General features: G+C 59.7%; 3 protein-coding genes across 9 annotated transcripts; all 3 read left to right on the top strand.

Moving 5' to 3' along the window:
- Window positions 1-177: 177 nt before the first annotated feature.
- Window positions 178-6,543, top strand: LOC135304748 (flavin-containing monooxygenase 5-like). 5 transcript variants are annotated; one of them, XM_064427502.1, is made up of 10 exons: window positions 178-949; window positions 2,294-2,451; window positions 2,649-2,837; window positions 2,912-3,074; window positions 3,316-3,458; window positions 3,791-3,990; window positions 4,263-4,612; window positions 4,928-5,000; window positions 5,212-5,553; window positions 6,420-6,543. In XM_064427502.1, the coding sequence occupies exons 2-10, from the start codon at window positions 2,320-2,322 to the stop codon at window positions 6,454-6,456; spliced, it is 1,629 nt and encodes a 542-aa protein (XP_064283572.1). In that variant the 5' UTR covers window positions 178-949; window positions 2,294-2,319; the 3' UTR covers window positions 6,457-6,543. The 5 variants fall into 5 exon arrangements, with proteins under 5 accessions (XP_064283572.1, XP_064283574.1, XP_064283573.1 ...); XM_064427504.1 differs by having other exon boundaries at window positions 178-2,115; XM_064427503.1 differs by having other exon boundaries at window positions 178-2,115; window positions 2,232-2,451.
- A 78-nt stretch (window positions 6,544-6,621) lies between these two features.
- On the top strand, window positions 6,622-14,804 carry LOC135304747 (flavin-containing monooxygenase 5-like). 2 transcript variants are annotated; one of them, XM_064427501.1, is made up of 9 exons: window positions 6,622-6,771; window positions 7,903-8,091; window positions 8,166-8,328; window positions 8,986-9,128; window positions 9,368-9,567; window positions 9,657-10,006; window positions 10,349-10,421; window positions 10,504-10,975; window positions 14,667-14,804. In XM_064427501.1, the coding sequence occupies exons 1-8, from the start codon at window positions 6,625-6,627 to the stop codon at window positions 10,859-10,861; spliced, it is 1,623 nt and encodes a 540-aa protein (XP_064283571.1). In that variant the 5' UTR covers window positions 6,622-6,624; the 3' UTR covers window positions 10,862-10,975; window positions 14,667-14,804. The 2 variants fall into 2 exon arrangements, with proteins under 2 accessions (XP_064283571.1, XP_064283569.1); XM_064427499.1 differs by lacking the exon at window positions 6,622-6,771 and having other exon boundaries at window positions 6,803-8,091.
- On the top strand, window positions 14,683-19,729 carry PRKAB2 (protein kinase AMP-activated non-catalytic subunit beta 2). Of its 2 annotated transcripts, none has more exons than XM_064427511.1 (7): window positions 14,683-14,844; window positions 15,079-15,245; window positions 16,089-16,182; window positions 16,743-16,857; window positions 18,027-18,160; window positions 18,433-18,501; window positions 18,850-19,729. In XM_064427511.1, exons 1-7 carry the CDS (start codon window positions 14,683-14,685, stop codon window positions 18,925-18,927), a joined length of 819 nt encoding a protein of 272 aa, XP_064283581.1. In that variant the 3' UTR covers window positions 18,928-19,729. The 2 variants fall into 2 exon arrangements, with proteins under 2 accessions (XP_064283581.1, XP_064283580.1); XM_064427510.1 differs by having other exon boundaries at window positions 16,743-16,863.
- The last annotated feature ends 91 nt before the right edge of the window (window positions 19,730-19,820 follow it).

Raw genomic sequence — 19,820 nt, 5'->3', positions numbered from 1 at the left:
CCAGTCTGGCAATTGCACACAGCACCAGGACACTGGACAGCCCTCCTGCCCCCAGGCAGAGACCAGCCCTGTGGAGGCTGTGGGAGCACAGGCAGGTGGCACTCTGGGTGGGCAGGGCTTGCTGTGCTGTGCCGAAACATCTTTGCTCTACCTTTTCCAAAACACAGTGTGTTTTTTGTCTGCACTTAGAGTCTCTTCTTAGAGCTGTTGGGGTCTTCCTCTCTACATCATGGAGGGTACAGCAGCAACCTCTTCATTTGTGGCTCCCACACACGTGTGTGCCAAAAAGTTGCTCATGACACTTGCACGACACTCTGAGGTCCTGGTAGCATCCACCACCACCACTGCACAGCCCTGCTGGGTCACAGGCTGCCTGGCCACCCTCTCAGCTCTTCTATGCTTGTCGCCACCAGAGAAACCTTTGCTCTCCTGTGCTTGCCACCTCCAAGCATGGGTGCAGGTCACTGATAGGACAGAGGAGCTTTCTGCTCCACTTGTCCCACGGCATTTCTGCCCGCTGTGGAAGCCCAGAGCAGACACTGTACAGCAGACACTGCTGCACACAGTCTACATCCTGAGTGCTTGCCAGGTATGGGGAACTGTGAATTTCCACAGACATCAACCAACCAAATACCAACCTCAACCAAAATGGCATGGCATGACCCTGCTGCCCAACAGCACAGTTTGTCTGTACTGAGTCCAGCTACGGGGGGGTAAAGTCCAAGGCTATACAGCCTCCTGCAGGGAGAAGGGCAGTTCAGAGGCAAGCTGCACAGAGGTTTCATAGCAACAGCAGAGCACTGGAGAGCTCAGAGAAGTCCCCTGTAGCTGTTGCCTTTGAGCAGTCTGTGCAGAGCTTGCAAGAGCCAGAAGCCAGCTGACAGCAGAGCAGGAAGAGCAACACTGCCAGTGCTGCCAGTTCTCCATTCCTGTGCCGATCCCTTGCTTGGTAAGATCCTTTTGATGCTTTTTGACAGGCAGGCACAGAGTGTGGGTTGGCAGCTCAGCATCTCTGCCCTGGGCAGAGATCAGCCCTTGCTGACAGCAAGGGACAGAAGGAGCTTTATTAAGCTTACTGCAAACATACTAGAGTTTTAGAAGATTAAAACCATTTCAGCTGCAGAGCTTGGCCCCTCTGCCTTGCTCAACTCTACAGCAAAGTTCTCTGCCTATGGAAGAGCAAATTTCCCCTGCAGCCTCGGGGGCTGTCTGGCTGTGAGTGTGCCAGGAGCCAGCAGCAAGTTTGGATCCCCCTGGTCTGTGCCTCCAGCTGTGAGGGACAGCCTTTTCCTTGCTGGTGCCACCACCCTCACACCAGGGACACCCCAATCACCTGGTGCTCCTCTCACCAGGGTTCCACCGGCCCCAAGGACTCTGCTGGCCCAGGGTGAGCCGTGGCTATGGGGACACTGTGCCGACATGCCCAGCCCAGGGGCACGGGGGATGTGGGCGATACAGTGCCGGCCGCCACTGGAGCAGCCAGAGCGGTGTGTCATCCCGGGTACCAGAATAAGAAGCGGGCGTGGGCTGATCCTGATAATCCTAGCGCCAAAGTCCAGGACAGCGTTTGTTTACCAAGCACGCAACCACAAGGATCGGCTGCGTGTCCGTGTCTCCGCCCGGCATGGCTCCTTGGGCCGCTGCCGGAACAGCCGAGCAGGCGCCGGGAGCCAGCCGGCTCCGGGCTTCCTTTCGCGGGCCCGTGGGAGGAGTGACGGAGGGGGAGGCCGCGCTCCCGGGCCGCGCACCGTAAAGCCGGGCCTCGGGCCGGCGTCACGGGCCGGGGCACCCCGGCAGAGACCCCCGCACGGCCCCGTGCCCGCCCCAGCCTGCCCCGGGCTGCTCGTCCCACGGCCGCAGGTCGGTGAAGGGTGTCCCCGAGCTGCCGGCACCAGCGGCACCGCGACAGCGCAGCAGGAATCTCCCCGGGAAGGGAGAGGGCAAAGCGCAGGCAGAGGGGCTGTCACCCACCCGGGAGGGAGCTGTCGGTCCCCAGAGCAGGGCACAGCACTTCAGGGTACCTCCATCGCCGGGACTTGGCGTGGGCGGGGAGATTTTGAGGCTCCCTGACCTTCGGTAGGATTTCTCCTCAAGGCAACCAGAGGCACCACCACAGTAAGTGCAAAACACAGCACTGGCCAGTGCAAAACCTGGTGGGGTGAGCAGTGGCTTTGCAACCCCAGACACACTTTTGAGGGGCTGCCTCTCTTGCTTGGGACCTCTTTGGCCAGGATCAAAGTCTTGCACACTCGCACTCCTGGCAGCTCAGTCCCCTGTCCGACGCTGTCCCCAGGCAGAAGCGCGGTGGTGGAGCGCAGCATGGCAAAGAAGGTGGCCATCATCGGCGGGGGCAGCAGCGGGCTGTGCGCCATCAAAGCCTGCCTCCAGGAGGGGCTGGAGCCCTTCTGCTTCGAGAGGACCGGCGACATCGGGGGCCTCTGGAGGTTTGAGGTAAACCCTGCTGGCAACGTGTCTGCTTGGGGTCAGCACGGTGACCCTCAGGGGTCCGTGGTGGCTGGTAGGGTAACAGCTGGCCATGGTGGGATCCTCTGGGTGAGACTGAGGGCAGGGGCTCCATGAAGAGAAGCACCTCATCAGCCCCAGCCATCGTTCCCTGGCCAGGGCTGAGCTGTGCCCTGCTCCCACAGGAGCACCCCGAGGACGGCCGTGCCAGCATCTACCGCTCCGTCATCATCAACACCTCCAAGGAGATGATGTGCTACAGCGACTTCCCCATCCCTGAGGACTTCCCCAACTACATGCACAACTCCAAGATCATGGAGTACTTCCGCATGTACGCCCAGCACTTCGACCTGCTGCGCCACATCCGCTTCAGGGTGAGGGCTGGGGCCGAGCGGGAGGCGGCAGCGGGAGCGGGGCACAGGGTGCCTGACCCCGCTCCCTGTGCCAGACCAGCGTGTGCCGCGTGTCCAAGCGCCCCGACTTCGCCAGCAGCGGGCAGTGGGAGGTGGTGACGGAGAGCGAGGGGAAGCAGGAGGCGGCCGTCTTCGATGCCGTACTGGTGTGCAGTGGGCACCACACCGATGCACATCTCCCGCTCAGTTCCTTCCCAGGTACTGCCCTGTGCACTGGTGTGAGCAGACACCAGAGACTAGAAAGCTAGTTCATGCCAGTCCCTATTCTCCCTGCTGTTTTCCCCCCAGCCCCAACATTTCCCTGCCTCGCTCTCACCCCAGGAGTGCTCCTGTGCTCCCCAGGAGTGCTTTGGTGAGGTAAGGGAGCATCTCGTCTTTAGTGGATGATCCTCCAACCTGGCACCAGGAAGCCAAGCATTCCTCCTCCTTCTGCTCACAGGAATTGAGAAGTTCAAGGGCTGCTACCTCCATAGCCGAGACTACAAGGATGCTCAAGCTTTCACAGACAAAAGGGTTGTTGTCATCGGGATCGGGAATTCAGGGTCAGACCTGGCTGTGGAGATCAGCCAAACAGCCCAGCAGGTAAGCAGGAGTAGGGTCCTGGTGGGCAGGATTGCCCCTGTGGGACACTGTCAGCTCTGCAGGGACACCAGGACCAAGACTCTTGCACAGCTGCTTCTCCATGCCAGCACTCGCTGTGTTTGGCAATGCTGGCTCCTGCCAATCCCAGCTGCCAGGCAATTGAGACTTGGTCCCACTCCCCTGTGACATGCCAGTGAGCAGCCCTCTGGGTCTTCACCCAGTGATTGGACAGCAAAAAGCAGAGTGATCCCAGGGCAAGGGCACATCCCCCAAAGGACAGCCTTCCCAGGATGACCACTGCCTTCAGCCAGTGATCCTTCTTCCTTGTCTAGGTGTTCCTCAGCACCCGCCGGGGTGCGTGGATCTTCAACCGTGTCGGAGATCAGGGCTACCCCATGGACACCGTCTTAACCACCCGCCTGAACACATTCCTGCAGGGGCTGCTCAGCTCATCCATGGCATGTGACTACATGGAGAAGAAGCTGAATGCCAGGTTTGATCACTCACATTACGGCCTGAAGCCAAAGCACAGGTATCACCAAACACTCCCCCTGCCCAGAAGGGATCATCTGCCTCCTTCTGTGTCCTGCCCAGCTTGGCCATTCCCTGCTCCCTGTGCCTGGCCTGGGTTATTATTTTGTTGTGCCCAGGCAATGCTTGAGGGAGCCACCACTGCCCCTTCAAGGACTCTTGGAGACAGCAGTGTAGGGGCAGCTGCCGCAGAGTAGGGAGCAGCAGCTGGAGCAGGACATGGAGCAGAGGCACTCCCTTCCCAGTGCCCTAATGGCTTCTTGCACCTTCCAGGGTCTTTCACCAGCACCCCACTGTCAACGATGACCTGCCCAACCGCATCATTTCGGGCAGGGTGCGGGTGAAGCCGAACGTCCGGGAGTTCACAGAGACATCGGCCATCTTTGAGGATGGCACCAGGGAAGATGTCGATGCCGTAGTTTTTGCCACAGGTTACAGCTTCTCCTTCCCGTTCCTCGAGGGCTGTGTGAAGGTGGTGGAGAACCAGATTCCCCTCTACAAATTCATGTTCCCCCCTGAGCTGGAGAAGCCGACGCTGGCTTTCATCGGCCTCATCCAGCCCCTAGGAGCCATCATGCCCATCTCAGAGCTCCAGTGTCGCTGGGCTACCCGTGTCTTCAAAGGTGAGTCAGGCAAACCTGCCCTGTGGATGCAGTCCTGGAGTGAGGGCAGGTGGTGCCCAGCCACGTTGAGAAGGCAGCAGCTGGTTGTGCCATCCTGGGCATGGTGATGGCACTGCTGCCTTGCAGCTGTCGCAATGAGATGGCCTCTTCTCTGAGAGGCACAGGCACATCCATACCCTGAGCTCCACAGGCTGCTCCTTCCCATCCCGTGGACATGCCTCAGGTGCAAGACCACACACCATGGTGGTGCTGGCAGAGGCACAGCACCCAGGCAAGGCCAGCACCACAGTGGCCGCTGTGTCTCATCCTCCCCAGGGCTGAACGAGCTGCCCCTGCAGCACGACATGGAGGCTGACATTGAGCAGAAGAAAGAAGCGATGGCAAAGCGGTAAGATCCCTGCGGGAGCACCAAGGGGCTGCCTTCGGCACTGCTGCTCATGGGCATCCATCCTGTCCCATGGATGCATCCTGGCACGTTTGTGTGTGCCAACAAAGGGCAGCGATGTCGTTGGCCACACTACCCACAGTCCTTCCAGGTGTGCAAAGCATCTGCCCAGCTCTGCTTCCAGCACCTACCTGCCCTCCCTCCCTGCCCGCAGGTACGTGAAGAGCCAGCGGCACACCATCCAGGTGGATTACATCCCTTACATGGACGAGCTCGCCTGCCAGCTGGGGGTCAAGCCCAACCTGCTCTCCCTGTTCCTCACGGACCCCAGGCTGGCCATGGAGGTGGCCTTCGGTCCGTGCACGCCGTACCAGTACCGGCTGCGGGGCCCGGGCGCCTGGGCAGGTGCCAGGGAGGCCATCCTCAGCCAGCAGCAGCGCATCCTCAAGCCCCTGCAGACACGACACGTGGAAGAGAGCACCTCAGCCCCTGCCATACCCCTCATCTTCAAGCTGATCGGGGCTGTGGCCATCCTGGCAGCTGTATTTGCTTACTTGTAGGTGCCCTGCAAGCGCAGGAAGGGAGGCTTTTGTCCTGGGGTGACTCCCTAAACCAGGACAGCTTTGCAATGTGCTGCGGGACTGGCTGGCCACCCCTGCCCCTTGGCAGCCTGTGCACCCCAGTGGTAGCAGAAACCTCCTTCTGCCTGGCACAGCTCAGCTGTGACCACACCATGAACTTGGGATGCACAGAACCTCCCCAGGTGCCAAAATAACGCTCGGGCTCCTGCTCTGCACCTCCCCTTGGGGAATGCTGTCATGGACAGAGGAGGAAACCTGCTCACTGCAGGCTAAATTCCAGTCCCCCTCAGCCAGCGCTCCAGGCTTTTCTGTCCCCTGTAACCCAACCGTGCCAATTTTGCCACATGCGCACCAGAGCTAAGCAGCAAAGGCACAGCACACTTTCTAAGTGGATAAATGCAATAAATGGCCAAGTGCCTGTCCTGTTACTGACACCATCATGACCCTCGGTGTGCTGTGGGAATGCTCATGAGTTTGAGATCGGCCTTGTAGCACTGGCCTGTTACACCACAGGCTGACATGCACACACGCTCCACAGCAAGACAGCCTCTCCCAAGGTGTATCCTGCCACAGCGGGTCCTGGTGGTCACATGGCATGGCTCAGTGCCACCCTGCTCACCTGCACACAGCTCCTGGTGGCTGGGTGGGCTGGGACCCAGATGGGGGTCCTGTCCTGTCCATCAGATGCCTGGGCTAGTCACCCCCCCCATCCCCTAGGTTTGTCTTCCATGCCACAACCTGCCAAAATCCAAAGCATAGCCACATCTCTGTCCTGCCCAGGAAGTCCTGGGGCAGTGTCGGCATCATTAAACGCTTACAGAATTTAATATGCCTCTTGCAGAGGGCAGGGCAGGCCAGAAGGCGTGGCAGGCAGGTGAGAGAAACCTGTAGATCATGTCTGGAAGAACATCTTGCGACAGCTTGGCCACCCACGGAAGTACAGGGGCAGCCACCCTCAAAACGAGCAGCACCAGGCAGCCTCCCTTGAGGGACCTGCCTGGCTCTCCAACTCCTGGCCACAGCCTCTCCCACATCCTGCCACCACCATGCCGGGGGACACGGCTGCTCGGAAAGTAGCCATCATCGGTGCCGGTGCCTCCGGCCTGTGCGCCCTGAAATGCTGCCTGGATGAGGGGCTGGAGCCCACCTGCTTTGAGAGGAGCAAGGACATCGGGGGGCTCTGGCGCTTCGAGGTAAGCCCTGAGCAGCCAGCCTGCTCCTTGGCAGCAGCATGGACGGGCTTGGGATCAGTCCTTGGCAGATAATGATGCGGTGCTCCGCTGCTTTGCATGTGTGCGGCAGGCAGGTTTCCAAGGAAAACCAAGGAAAGTGAAACTGATTTGGCAGGGTGGTGCCAGCTGGTGTGCCAGACGCATAGGACCCAGCTCCTGCTCACCAGCAGCAGGATGAAGCCTCCCCAAGGACTTCACTCCATGGCTTGCTCCCCCAGCGCTGATTTCCCCTTTCCCATTCCTCCCTTCCCCACAAGTCTTATCCACACCTTCCTCTGCTGTTTTGCTCTTGGTCACTAGCAGCCCGTGCCTACCTATTTTGTCTTATCTGACCCCACTGTCTGTCCCTGTCCTGCCCAGCCCTTTCCTGGAATCATGGTTGCTCCTCTTTCTGCTTCTGTGCCACTTGCCTACACAGAGATACCGTGTTCTGCCTTCTCTGTGCCTTGGCTCTCCCTACCTTGGAGCAATCCTGGAGCTCGTCTCTGCCCCACCTAATGAGGCTGTTGACTTGAATCCCACGGACCCACCAACAAAATGACCAGTGTTCCCACCATGCCCTGATATATGTGTGGGAGAGCCCTGGGGGGACACAGGTGGCAACATGCCAGAGTGGGGTCTGGGGTGGATCTGTCACAGTCCACTAGTTCCACCTGTCAGGGACAGGGTTGGTGGAGCAGAACCAGAGCAGGAGCACCCAGCTGTCAAGGCACAGACCTGGTAAGCAGAAGCAACCACTCACCAGGAAGCACTGGAGCTCACTCCACAGCTGGTGAGACCTGATGTGGCAGCCAGGGCAATGGCACCACAGGAGCTCTGGGAATGCACTACCTCATAGGGTCAAGGAGTGGAAGTGGGGAAACTGAGGCACAAGACCACCATGACTCACTGTCACCACTGCCGTCAGTCCAGAGATACATCCCTGTTTTTTGGGGTGGGTGGGGTCTCAACCACAGGAGAGTTGCTGGGCGCAGGGATGGGTGCTACAACAACCTGTTGCTTAACCCTGCACCCACGGGGGAGGTGCCAGGTGGGGCAGGCAGGTGGCCCATCGTTCCCTGGCCAGGGCTGAGCTGTGCCCTGCTCCCACAGGAGCACCCCGAGGACGGCCGTGCCAGCATCTACCGCTCCGTCATCATCAACACCTCCAAGGAGATGATGTGCTACAGCGACTTCCCCATCCCTGAGGACTTCCCCAACTACATGCACAACTCCAAGATCATGGAGTACTTCCACATGTATGCCCAGCACTTCGACCTGCTGCGCCACATCCGCTTCAGGGTGAGGGCTGGGGCCGAGCGGGAGGCGGCAGCGGGAGCGGGGCACAGGGTGCCTGACCCCGCTCCCTGTGCCAGACCAGCGTGTGCCGCGTGTCCAAGCGCCCCGACTTCGCCAGCAGCGGGCAGTGGGAGGTGGTGACGGAGAGCGAGGGGAAGCAGGAGGCGGCCGTCTTCGATGCCGTGCTGGTGTGCAGTGGGCACCACACCAACGCTCATCTCCCGCTCAGTTCCTTCCCAGGTACTGCCTGTGGGCTGCTTGCCTGCTCCTTGATATCCTTAAATGCCTCCGCAGTTTCAACACACCAGTGGGGATTGCATGAGTGTCCAAAGCATCCTGCTGTCAGATGTCACCACTGCCAGCGTGTCTCTCCCATCTGAGACAGGCTCCCTCTCCATGCTGCTGGCCAAGCACCTGCTGGGCCCTCCAGCTCCTCACCAAGGCTGGAGAGCTCAGCACTGGTGATGGTCTTGCCTCCGGGTGCCAGGAGGAAAAGCCTGGAGAGCTTTCAGCTGTGGAGACCCTATTTGGCTGGGGGACAGGCTGGAACACACTGTCACCAGGGTCTGGCGAGATGGCACAGACCCTGGTTGTTCCTCTACTGGCACTAGACAGGATCTGCAGCAGAATTTTGGGATGGAAGCATGGAATTCTCCAGTCCAAGCCCTGTTCCCGGCCAGGCTAGTCCCAAAGCCAGAGCAGGATGCTCAGGGCTACACTGAGAATCTTCCATGCTGGTGATGCCACCACCTCTCTGGGCACCACCCCAGGACTGCATAACTCCAGTTGGTCACACTGGTGCCAGCTTGTTCCCAAAACACACCACCAGTCTGAACAGGAGGCAGCCATCCTCCTGCTCCACATCCCAGCCCAGCATGGCTTCCCTCTGTCTTCCAGGGCTGGAGAAGTTTGAGGGCTCCTACCTGCACAGCCGGGACTACAAGATCCCTCAGCCCTTTTGGGGAAAACGGGTGGTCGTGGTTGGCATTGGGAATTCAGGCATCGATATCGCAGTGGAGCTGAGCCACACAGCCAAGCAGGTGTGCTCACAGGGAGAGCTCACAGGGACGGGACCCCAGAGGGCACCGATCATCACCCGCCGTCCCCTGTGGGCTCCCCAACCTCCAGCACCTGGCACAAGCACCCTGTCCCCTCTCTGTGGGGGTGGCTACTGTGGTCCCAGTAGCTGTGCTGGCTTCCCTGTCCCTGGAGCACAGCTGGGGCCCAGCCCAGTCTGAGCATGCTGCTGTGCCACCACCGCTCTTCACCTTCCTTCCAGGTTTTCCTCAGCACCAGGCGTGGGTCCTGGGTGCTGCACCGGGTGGCAGACAATGGGTACCCCTTTGACATCAGCTACCTCAGTCGCTTCATGCAGCTCCTCCAGGACCTGGTGCCTCAGAGTATCAGGAATTTCTTCATGGAGTGGAAGCTGAATGCCCGCTTTGACCACACCCTCTATGGCCTAAAGCCCAAGCACGGGTGAGTGGCCCAGCAGCACCCCAGGTACGTGCCCCAGCAATGCCTGTCCCCCTGCCAGGGCCTGAGTGAGTCCTGTCTGTGCCTTCCAGGATCCTTGACCAGCACCCCACTGTCAACGATGACCTGCCCAACCGCATCATTTCGGGCAGGGTGCGGGTGAAGCCAAACGTCCGGGAGTTCACAGAGACATCGGCCATCTTTGAGGATGGCACCAGGGAAGATGTCGATGCTGTAGTTTTTGCCACAGGTTACAGCTTCTCCTTCCCGTTCCTCGAGAGCTGCGTGAAGGTGGTGGAGAACCAGATTCCCCTCTACAAATTCATGTTCCCCCCTGAGCTGGAGAAGCCGACGCTGGCTTTCATCGGCCTCATCCAGCCCTGGGGAGCCATCATGCCCATCTCAGAGCTCCAGAGTCGCTGGGCCGCCTACGTCTTCAAAGGTGAGTTGGGCAGTTTGGGGCATGCAGCTGGGCTCCCCCAGCCACAACTGAATCATTGCTGGTTCCATCCCCTCACATGCTGCCTCTCCACACTCACCTTTTTATCCTCCTTTGGCTTCTTCATGAGGACAAAACCCCGCTTTGCGTTTGTCTACGACTCTTGCACTGTTCCTCTCTTGTGGGGGTCACTAACTGGTCCTGTTGCAACCACATTCTCCCTTTCCTTTCCTGCTGTTACTTTCTTTGCCCGTGTCTCCCACTTTGCTCCTAACTGGGCTGCACAGCCATCCAGACTATGGCAGGAGCACAGCCCGCCTCCAGCTCCAGCCTCCTTTTGCCCAGGGCTGCAGGGCCTGCCACCGCCTGCCGACATGCTGGCCGAAATCACAGAGACCAAGCAGAGAATGGCTCAGCGGTAAGGCCCCCGTGCCGCACGGCCCTGCCACCCTCACCCCCGCTGTTCCCGCTGTCAAACCCTCCTGCCTCCCTGCCCGCAGGTACGTGAAGAGCCAGCGGCACACCATCCAGGTGGATTACATCCCTTACATGGACGACCTCGCCCGCCAGCTGGGGGTCAAGCCCAACCTGCTCACGCTGTTCCTCACGGACCCCAGGCTGGCCATGGAGGTGGCCTTCGGTCCGTGCACGCCGTACCAGTACCGGCTGCGGGGCCCGGGCGCCTGGGCGGGAGCCAGGGCCGCCATCCTCAGCCAGCGGCAGCGCGTGGTCAGCGCCCTGCAGCCGCGGGCCGCCCGCCGCGCCGCGCGGCCCCGCGCCCTGCCCCGCGCCCTCACCCTGCTCCTCAGCATCGGCGTGATTCTGGCCACCCTGCTCTACGTCTCGCTCTCTCCTTAGCCTCAAGGGAAGGAGACAGCGGGTCCTGCCGGCAGCATTCTGCTTTTCCCTTGGGCTTGTGTGTGTTATCTCTCGCTAGCTGCGCCGGAGCACGGAGGGAGCCGTTCCTTGAAGGTGCAGCCTGGCCTCTTGCGCTTTCCCGCTGTGATACCACCAAGTCTGCTCACGGGCTGCTCTGGGAACAGCTCCCTAAATCCTGGCCAGGCAGCCCCCACGAGCTCTGTCTTTGGGTCAGGTCAGAGGTGGTGGAGAAAGTGGGAACGTGCCCAAGCGGGGGGCCTCGGGAAATGGCAATAAAGCTCGTCCCCTGCTGTGGGGACCGCACAGCACAGCGCCTGGCTGCGTCAGTCTGAGCTCCAGCCTGGGGGCCCCGCCGGCCCACGGGCAGCACCCCACCAGCCCTGCCCGTAACAGGCACGGCCGCCGGCGGCTGAGGCGGCACTGCCCCGGCTCCGCGCCCCGGCCCGGCGGAACATGGCGGGAGCCCGGCGGCGGGGCGGGGGCGGGGCGCGGCCGCGGAGCGCGGCGGGGGCGGGTCAGAGCGCCCCGCAGCGGCCGGCGGGGGGTGGCGCCATCTTGGACGGAGGCGGAGAGCGGGGCGGCGGCGGCGGCAGCGGCGGCAGGTGGGGTCGGGCCGGGCCGGGGCTCGGGGCCGGCGGGGCGGGTGGATGGGTGTGAGGGTGGCGGCTCCCCGGGCGCCTCTGCGGGAGGCGGTGGGTGAGGCGTGGCTGCGCGTCCCGGCGGTGTAGCGGTGTCCCGGACCCCGCAGCGGTGCAGGCGCCGTCTGGCAGCCCCTCGGGAGGGCCCGGCCCTGCCGGTGTGTCCCGCTCTTCCCCCGGGCCAGGGCAGACCCGCGGGTGCCCGTGGGCCGGGCCCGCCGTGACAGCCCCGCCACCGCCCCCGCCGAGCGGAGCGGAGCGAAGCCCCAGCCGCAAGCACAGCCCCAGCTCAGCCACAGCCCCAGCCCCAGCTCATCCCCAGCCCAGCCCCAGCCCCAGCCCCAGCTTCAGCTCATCCCCAGCCCCAGCTCATCCCCAGCCCAGCCCCAGCCCCAGCCCCAGCTCATCCCCAGCCCAGCCCCAAGCACAGCCCCAGCTCCAGCCCAGCCCCAGCTCAGCCACAGCCCCAGCCCCAGCCCCAGCTCATCCCCAGCCCAGCCCCAACCCCAGCCCCAGCCCCAGCTCATCCCCAGCCCAGCCCCAGCCCAGCTCATCCCCAGCCACAGTCCCAGCCCAGCCCCAGCCCCAGCTCATCCCCAGCCCCAGCTCATCCCCAGTCCCAGCTCATCCCCAGCCTAGCCCCAGCTCATCCCCAGCCCCAGCCCCAAGTACAGCCCAGCCCCAGCTCATCCCCAGCCCCAGCCCCAGCCCTGCTCATCTCCAGCCCCAGCCCCAGCTCATCTCCAGTCTAGCCCCAGCCCAGCCTCAGCCCCAGCTCAGCCCCAGCCTCATCCCCAGCCCCATCCCAGTCCCAGCGCAGCCCCAGCCCCAGCTCATCCCCAGCCCCAGCCCAGCCCTGCCTGCTCGGAGGGAGATTTTCCGCCCCTGCTTTCCCAGTTCATCCCCTCAACCTCATGGCGAGCCCAGGGCTCGGCTCTGGTTCCCGTCTCCAAAGAGGGAGAGTCCGGGCGGATCAGGCTCCCCGGGCCACCCCAGCACAGGGCCGACACGCCTGGCGAGGTGCTGGACCCCGTTCCCCCTGAGAGCCCCCGGGAATGCCTGCCAGCGCTCCCGGTGCTGCCGGACAGACCCTGTCCCTCTGCAGAGCCCCTTCGGGCTGCCTGCCAGTGCTTCCCAGGGTGGGCACTGGCTGGGTGGGAGAGGCAGCACGCGTGGCACATCCCGGGGAAGGGAACGCGTGTAATTCACGTGTCATTTTCCACATGAGAAGCGGGGGCTGGTGGGAACCGAAGGGCCCTGGTGATGGGGCAGGCAGGCAGCAGCCTTGCTGTGGGCTGTGGCTGGCAGGGGCTTGCTGCCAGACTGAGAGTGGATGTGCTGAGGTGCCGTGGAGGTTTGCTGGGGCTGTGGTGTGGGCAGCATTTCCATCCGTGACTTGCGTGTACCTGTGTCACACCATCTCCCAGTGCTACAAGGGCTGGTCTGGATGCAGGAGGGTTTGAGCTGTAAAAGTTAATTCAGCAAAGCCAGGTATTGCAGGCTGTGCACAAAGACCTGTCCTGGCACAGGCTGGGTGCCTGTGTGTGTGATACAGGGGACTCAGATGGCACACGCCAGACAGGAGCCACAGCCTGGGTGAACCTCAGGGAGCGTTTGGAGAGTATGACCTGCAAGGGACAGAGGGACTGGAGTTTTTTTAGAGAAGAGAAAGGGAGGATTCACACCTGTTAACACCTGCACGTATCTCCCAGGTCTGTCCTGCTACAAGGGAAGTTCAGCCTTTCCCACCTTCCTCCCTGTAGATGAGAAGTGAGGGAGCCTTAGTGAAGATACTGAGAGGAAGCTCCTCACAGCAGGTCTGGTGGTACAGGGGCAGTTTTTGTGAGGAGCTGTCTGAGCCTCTGCACAGCAGAGGGGGAAGATGTCAGAGCAAGAGGTGTAGCTCATTTGACCTGGATCTTCAGGTATACTTGATCTGAACTGAGAGGGGTGGGGGTATGCCTTAGCTGCCCACTTGAGCTTCCTTTTAGCCCTCAGGATTTAAGAAATACTGTAGTAATTGCTCCATAGTGTTCTAAAGCCTGGCTTTGGCTGGCAGCCTCACTTGGCGCCCTTCATATAACTTGATCTTTTAAACAAACCTCCAAATGTCACAAGTGAGCACATGAAGCAAGGCTGGCTGTCCCCTTGCTTGCTCTGCAGTAAGCTGAGAGCTGCAAAATAAGCCTGGAAGTGGGTAAAAACCCCAGTCCATCTCGGCTCCTGAAAAGAGGGTAAGGCCTGAAGAGTCCTCTGTAGTTTGCAGTGGCTTTGTTGTTTATCCTAAAAGATGTGTAGTTGTTCATGGCTTGGTCAGTTCTCCTGTGTTGCTTTCTCTGAGCTGGGTGAGATTGGGGATGGGGCCTGTCTCCAGCTGCAGAGGGACACTGAGGTGGCCAGGGCTGCCCTTCCCTCACCGTGTCCCTCCAGACAGCCGGACAGGTGCTGGCTAGGTCACAACAAATGGTCCTCCTCACTGTGCTGTGCTGCAGCTGACACGGTGACTTGGCTGGTGAATCATAAGTGAATGCTGCTGAGAGCTGAGCTTTTTGCAGACACCACAGCATTAGCCCTGCTCCTTGGACAGGCTCCAGCTTGGGCGATTCCATTCGGACACTTTAAATGCTCCCTGTCGCCTTTGCAGGCACAAGGCTCTGCTCTTCTGCCTGTGAGCCCTTGGAGACTTGTTGGGGACTGTAAAACAGCTGCTACTTTCAGTCCCTGGCTGTTTTCTTGCTGGGTTGTCTGTAAAGCCTGACTGCAGGACTGTGAAAGAGGCTCTGTTAACGCCAGGCAGTTGACTTGCCGATAAAGGTTGGCTTTATTTTTCCCATCAGCTCTATTCTGTTGGCTGCCAAGGGTTGATGTGGGACACATGTGAAGTCGTATTGGTTTTGGATCTTAAGAATTATCAGCTTAACTAGAATGATGGTTCTTAAGGATGTGTCTATAATTAGGTCAAGCTGTCTTGTTTGTTGAATTCCCATTCAGCTCCCAAACTTGGTAGTGAAAATGAACTTGGGGCCTTTTTTAGGATTGCTGTTCTTCTCCACTGGCAGAAAACATTTGGGAGAAGGCTCTTTTGCTCCTCTTCTTGCTGCCAGGACCGTGGGCAAAGGCACAGTGTTGTTTTGTCTCCATCCCAGGGGCTGCTGAGCTGCCATGGGGAACACCACCAGCGATCGGGTGTCTGGGGAGCGCCATGGCTCCAAGGCCCAGCGCTCCGACGGCTCCGGGGCCTCCCACCCCGCCAAGGAGCACCCGCACAAGATCATGGTGGGCAGCACCGACGACCCCAGCGTTTTCAGCTCCCATGACTCCAAGGTAGGGCTGGCTGCTCCCCTCCCTGCCTGCCCTCCAGAGCCTCAGCACACTGCCTGTGTGGGGCTGTGTTCCCAGCCATGCGAGGGGTCTCTGGGGGCCTGGAGGAGCTCTGTGGTGCTCCTGTGTGTGATGTGCAGGTGGCCTGCTGGAGGCCAGGTGTAGAAACCAGCTGTCTGAATGTGTTCTCTATTACCTCTGTGTCTCGGTCACATATCTCTGGTTTTCTTTGCCCAGATTTCTGGGGACAAGGAGTTTGTGTCATGGCAGCCAGATCTGGAGGAGTCAGTGAAACCATCCCAACAGGCTCGTCCAACTGTCATACGCTGGGCTGATGGAGGCAAGGAGGTCTTCATCTCCGGATCCTTCAACAACTGGAGCACCAAGATCCCACTCATCAAGAGGTAGCCAGTCCCTCAAGTCATTTACTCTGTGTTCATGTCTGCTCCAGTACAGAGAAGGTTTTTCTTTACTCTCTTGGCTTTTCTCTGCTCACTCAAGCTGTGGGTCTGAGGCAAATACACAGTCAGCTCCTTCCCTGCGTGGTGCTGCAGGCCAGTAGGAAGTTGTGAAACAGGGACAGGACAGGATGGGCCATTTTGCATGCCCTGCTGGATGTCACACAGCAGCCAGTGCTGGCAGCAGGGCCCTGCCCAGGTATGCAGCAGTCCTCTGGAAGCTGTCAGCTCTTCCCTTGGCTGCAGCATTACCCCATGCCTAGTTGTATTGGTGCCAGTGGGTGTTAGTTGTTTGTCCCTCACGTATCTTCCTGCCCTAATGATGTTCTCGCTGTTCTGCAGCACATCTGTGACTTACATGGAAGCTCATTAAGGACTCTAGCAATCAATCTGGAATGAGTTTATCTCAATTTCAGATTTGACAAACAGAGCTGTCCCACTTGCTCCTGTTCTGCTTGTCAACACAGGGCAGGAGCTTTGCCCACGTGTTCTTCTTAGCCTTTCTGGCAGAGGATGTCTGTCACATCCACTTTTTTGGGGCACGGAGGGCTGGCCTGCCACTTGCAGCTGGGCTGCCAGGGGTTTGAGCCACAGAATGCTCAAACGAGCACTGGAATGCTCGTGCCTGTCGAGGCTGTGCCTTGGGTCACTGATGATGAGCAAGCCTAACCCTGATGAAGGTGTTGGGGTAGAGGGGCTGGGCAGTGCTGGTTCCTGGGGCCCCTTGGAAGAGCAGCATTCAGAGCATCAACAGGCTGATGCTGTTGCACATCTGTTCTCTCTGCACAGCCACAATGATTTCGTTGCTATCCTGGACCTTCCAGAAGGAGAGCACCAGTACAAATTTTTTGTGGATGGCCAGTGGGTCCACGATCCTTCTGAGGTAATGCTCCAAGCTTTATCCCTGCAGATCTTGTCTTTTTCAGGGAACTAGACAGGATGTAACTGCAGCAGAGGGGGAACAGGAAGAGCAGAGACTATCTCCTGAAACAAAAAGCACCCCTCCATCCCCTGACTCATTTCAGAGGCTGGTTCCTCTGAACATAGTCATGATTTATGGAGAAGTATTGGGAAAGGGCAGGGAAATGCCAGAAGGCCCTCAAGTCCCACTGAGGACTGGCAATGGGAAGATGGGCCATGAGGTCAGCACTCACAGGTTGTCTTCCAAACTGAATCATGTGGGAGCAGCTTAGGAAGGACAACACACCTACCCATGGGCATGTAGCAGGATGGAGGATGGAAATAGGTGGTCATGTAGGAGCCTGTGATAAAGGAGAATCCTCCCAGGGTGAACAGCAGTGTAGGGCAGAGAGGGACACCAGCCACCTGTGCTCAGAGGTAGTGTTGCAGCAAAGACAGCTTGGGCTGGGAGGATCTAGGAAGCATTGAGTGTGCCTCAGTTGGAGGTGAACACAGGAAGATTCTTACCCCAGTTCTTTCCAGCCTGTGGTTACCAGCCAGATGGGGACAATAAACAACCTCATCCATGTCAAGAAGTCTGACTTCGAGGTGTTTGACGCGTTGAAGGTGGATTCCCTGGAAAGCTCAGAAACCTCAGGTCGGGGTGAGTTTTGTGGCATTACAGCTTTGCATGTGCTATTTTCCACCTCCTCTGCTCCGAGACTCGCTGCTCTGGGTGCACCCTGGGCAGAGGCGTGGGCCTTCACTGGGGGTGAGCAGTGTTGGGCAGCGTGTCCTCCTCAGCCCACAGCTGCGGCCTCGTCCCTCTGGAGGGGCTATCTTGGTGTAACTTGTTCTGTGCTAGCACCATCCCAGAGCAGAGCTGCTGCAGTGCGTGGCTGAGGGAGCCATTTCGGACTGGGAAATGCCAGGAACATCAGCCCTTTCTGTCTGGTCAACTGTAAGTCATCTGATCCAGGGTGCAAGCTAGGTGATAGCAGGATCCAGTTTATTTTCAGCAGCTGCTCTTGGTTTTCATGCCAAGGTAATTTGTACCAGGGCTAGCACATTGCAAACCTCCCTGTCTGCTTGTGTTACAGCAGCAGGTTAGGTTACCACACAGCACTGGTGGTGCTGGCTCAGTGTGAAATGCTGGCAGGAAGCTCAGTCATGTGTCTGTCCGTCTGTCCCTGGTACAGCCCCATCTCAGGTACAGCTCAGCTCCATGTCCTTCCCCAGCCTGGGCAAGGGACACTGCTGGAGAGAAGCCAGCAAGCAGCAGCAGCCCAAGGAGATGGGGCTGGCTGTTCCCAAAGGTTCAGATCAGATGTGTCTGGGAGATGCTGGAGTCCAGCACGAGCTCCCGAGGTCTCTCCCATGTTTGGAACAGCTGCTCAGTGTAGAGTTCCTGTTTGCCTTCCCTGGACCTCCTCATCAGGCAGCACCTAGAGCCAGCTGCTCCCTGTGCCCCTGCTGCTGAGGGCACAGCTCTGGAGCAAGCCAGCTGCTTCCTGCAGGGAGAAGGACCTGGCTGAGCTGAGAGCTGTGCTTGAGGGGTCTTGTGATGGGTAGCACGGGGTGCCTGTGTTCTGTCAGTGCATGTACCAGCTTACAGCCCTGCTTGGAATTGCCATGGGCTCGCCCAGCTGCTTTTTCTGCTGTGAAAAGGCTGACCTGTTGCTATAGAATAGATCCCTGCCCATGGCTTGTGGAGGATGTTTGTGCTTGAAAGACCTTGCTGAGATCTTCTCAGCTTCTTAGGAGCTGCTCTATGCTCGCCCATCCTGCTTCAGTCATTTCATGTCTGTGCCTTTGTCTTCTCTCTAGATTTGTCCAGCTCCCCACCGGGACCTTATGGCCAGGAGATGTACGTGTACCGGCCCGAGGAGCGCTTCAAATCCCCACCCATCCTCCCGCCTCACCTCCTGCAGGTCATCCTCAACAAGGACACCAACATCTCGGTGTGTACCAGCGTACTGCCCACTGAGAGAGCACGCTGGGGTCAGAAAGGGGTCCTGTCTGCAGGGAGCCTGGGGTCTGTTTCCTAGGAAAAGCATCACTTTACCCATTTGCCACACGGATTTGGCCTCTGGTGCTTAGCTGAGCTCTGTTGCTCTTCAGAACAGCCAGAGGCAGTGGCAGCTCCAGCTGCCTGAGACAGCAGCTCCCTGTGCTGGCAGCGTCGGGGGGGTCAGGGCTCTGCTGCCCCCCTGTGACACTCCTCTCCTCCTAGTGTGACCCAGCGCTGCTGCCCGAGCCCAACCACGTCATGCTCAACCACCTCTATGCGCTCTCCATCAAGGTAAGCGCAGGTCCTGCGAGGCTGCAGGTGAGGAGCTGCTGTGGCTCCCAGGAGCCTGCAGCACCTGCAGGGAGCAGAACCTGCTCAGCTGGGGGGTGGAGATGAGAGCTGGCTGCCTGGTGAGGGGTGGCACACACGGGGGCAGAGGGTGTGACTTCCTGACAATTCCCTTCAGCTGCCTCCCTCGGCGTGGGGGAGCTAAGCATGTATCAGACCCTGCGCTTGCTCTGCCCTCTGCCCTGTTGTGTATTGTACTGGCTGGGGCACTGGGGACAGCAGGGACAGGCTGGGGCAGCTCCCTGAGCCTCAGGGGTGCCTGGCCCCACATGCTGACGCTGTCTCCCTCAGGATGGCGTGATGGTGCTCAGTGCCACACACCGCTACAAGAAGAAGTACGTCACCACGCTGCTGTACAAGCCCATCTGAGCTGGGGCCTCACGCGCTCCCCACGCAGGACACCAAATGCCGCTTGTCTGCACACACTGGGCCACGGGACTGTGTGACAACTGGCCACTGGCTCCAGCCTCCAGCCTGGCAGGGACACGGGCCCTGGCAACAAGCTCAGGGCCACTGGGGCCTGTGACGCTGTCCCATCCTACCGGTGTGGTTCAGCCCTTGGTTTCCACCCACCTGCAGCTTCCCTTGGCTTCTGTGAGTCTCTGGGACCACTCTGCTGCTCACCAGAACAGCCCTTCCTCACGCCCAACACGAAAAGGGTTTCACCCTGCCTGTCTCCTCCAGCCTGTGAGGGCCTCAAGGTGGTCCTGGCACTGCACCCAGTCCAGGCTCCAGGCACACATCCTGTTCTTCTGAAGCTTGTGCTGCTGCCCTGGAATCTCCAAGGCCACCTTGTCTGCTAGGGGCTCTGTGACACTCCAGCCTGACACCTGCCCCCTGTTCCACAGCCCTGGCTGTGGGGCTGCCCCCCCAGCTTTTTTGAACCTCTGCGAGGTTCAGCGTCGATCCAGCATGATGGACAGTACATCTGGACACAGCCACTCTTACCTGCTGCTGTGAGAGCACCATCGAGGACTGCAACGCCCTGTCCCCAACATCAGCTCCTGCTGTGGGACAGGGCTGACTTTGTCACAGCCAGAGGGGCAGTGGCACGTGCCCTGGAAAAGCAGAGCCAGGCAGGCACTCCAGGACCCCGGCTGCACCGCCTGTTGCTGCAGCAGTGCCTTGGGACAGGGGGTTCTCTATTTATTACAGTATTTATTGTTCTCGGTGCTGCTTGCCTGGTGTTGGAGAGAGGGTCTACAAGAGGAGGAAAGGGAGCACCCAGTGTGGCACAGAGCTGCCCCTGGGTTGTTAGGGTA

This window comes from Passer domesticus, chromosome 7 (genome assembly GCF_036417665.1).
Source record: "Passer domesticus isolate bPasDom1 chromosome 7, bPasDom1.hap1, whole genome shotgun sequence".
Classification (NCBI taxonomy): Eukaryota; Metazoa; Chordata; class Aves; order Passeriformes; family Passeridae; genus Passer; species Passer domesticus.
The sequence above is the reverse complement of the archived record's forward strand: the minus strand, read 5'-3'. Positions and strand labels throughout refer to the sequence as shown.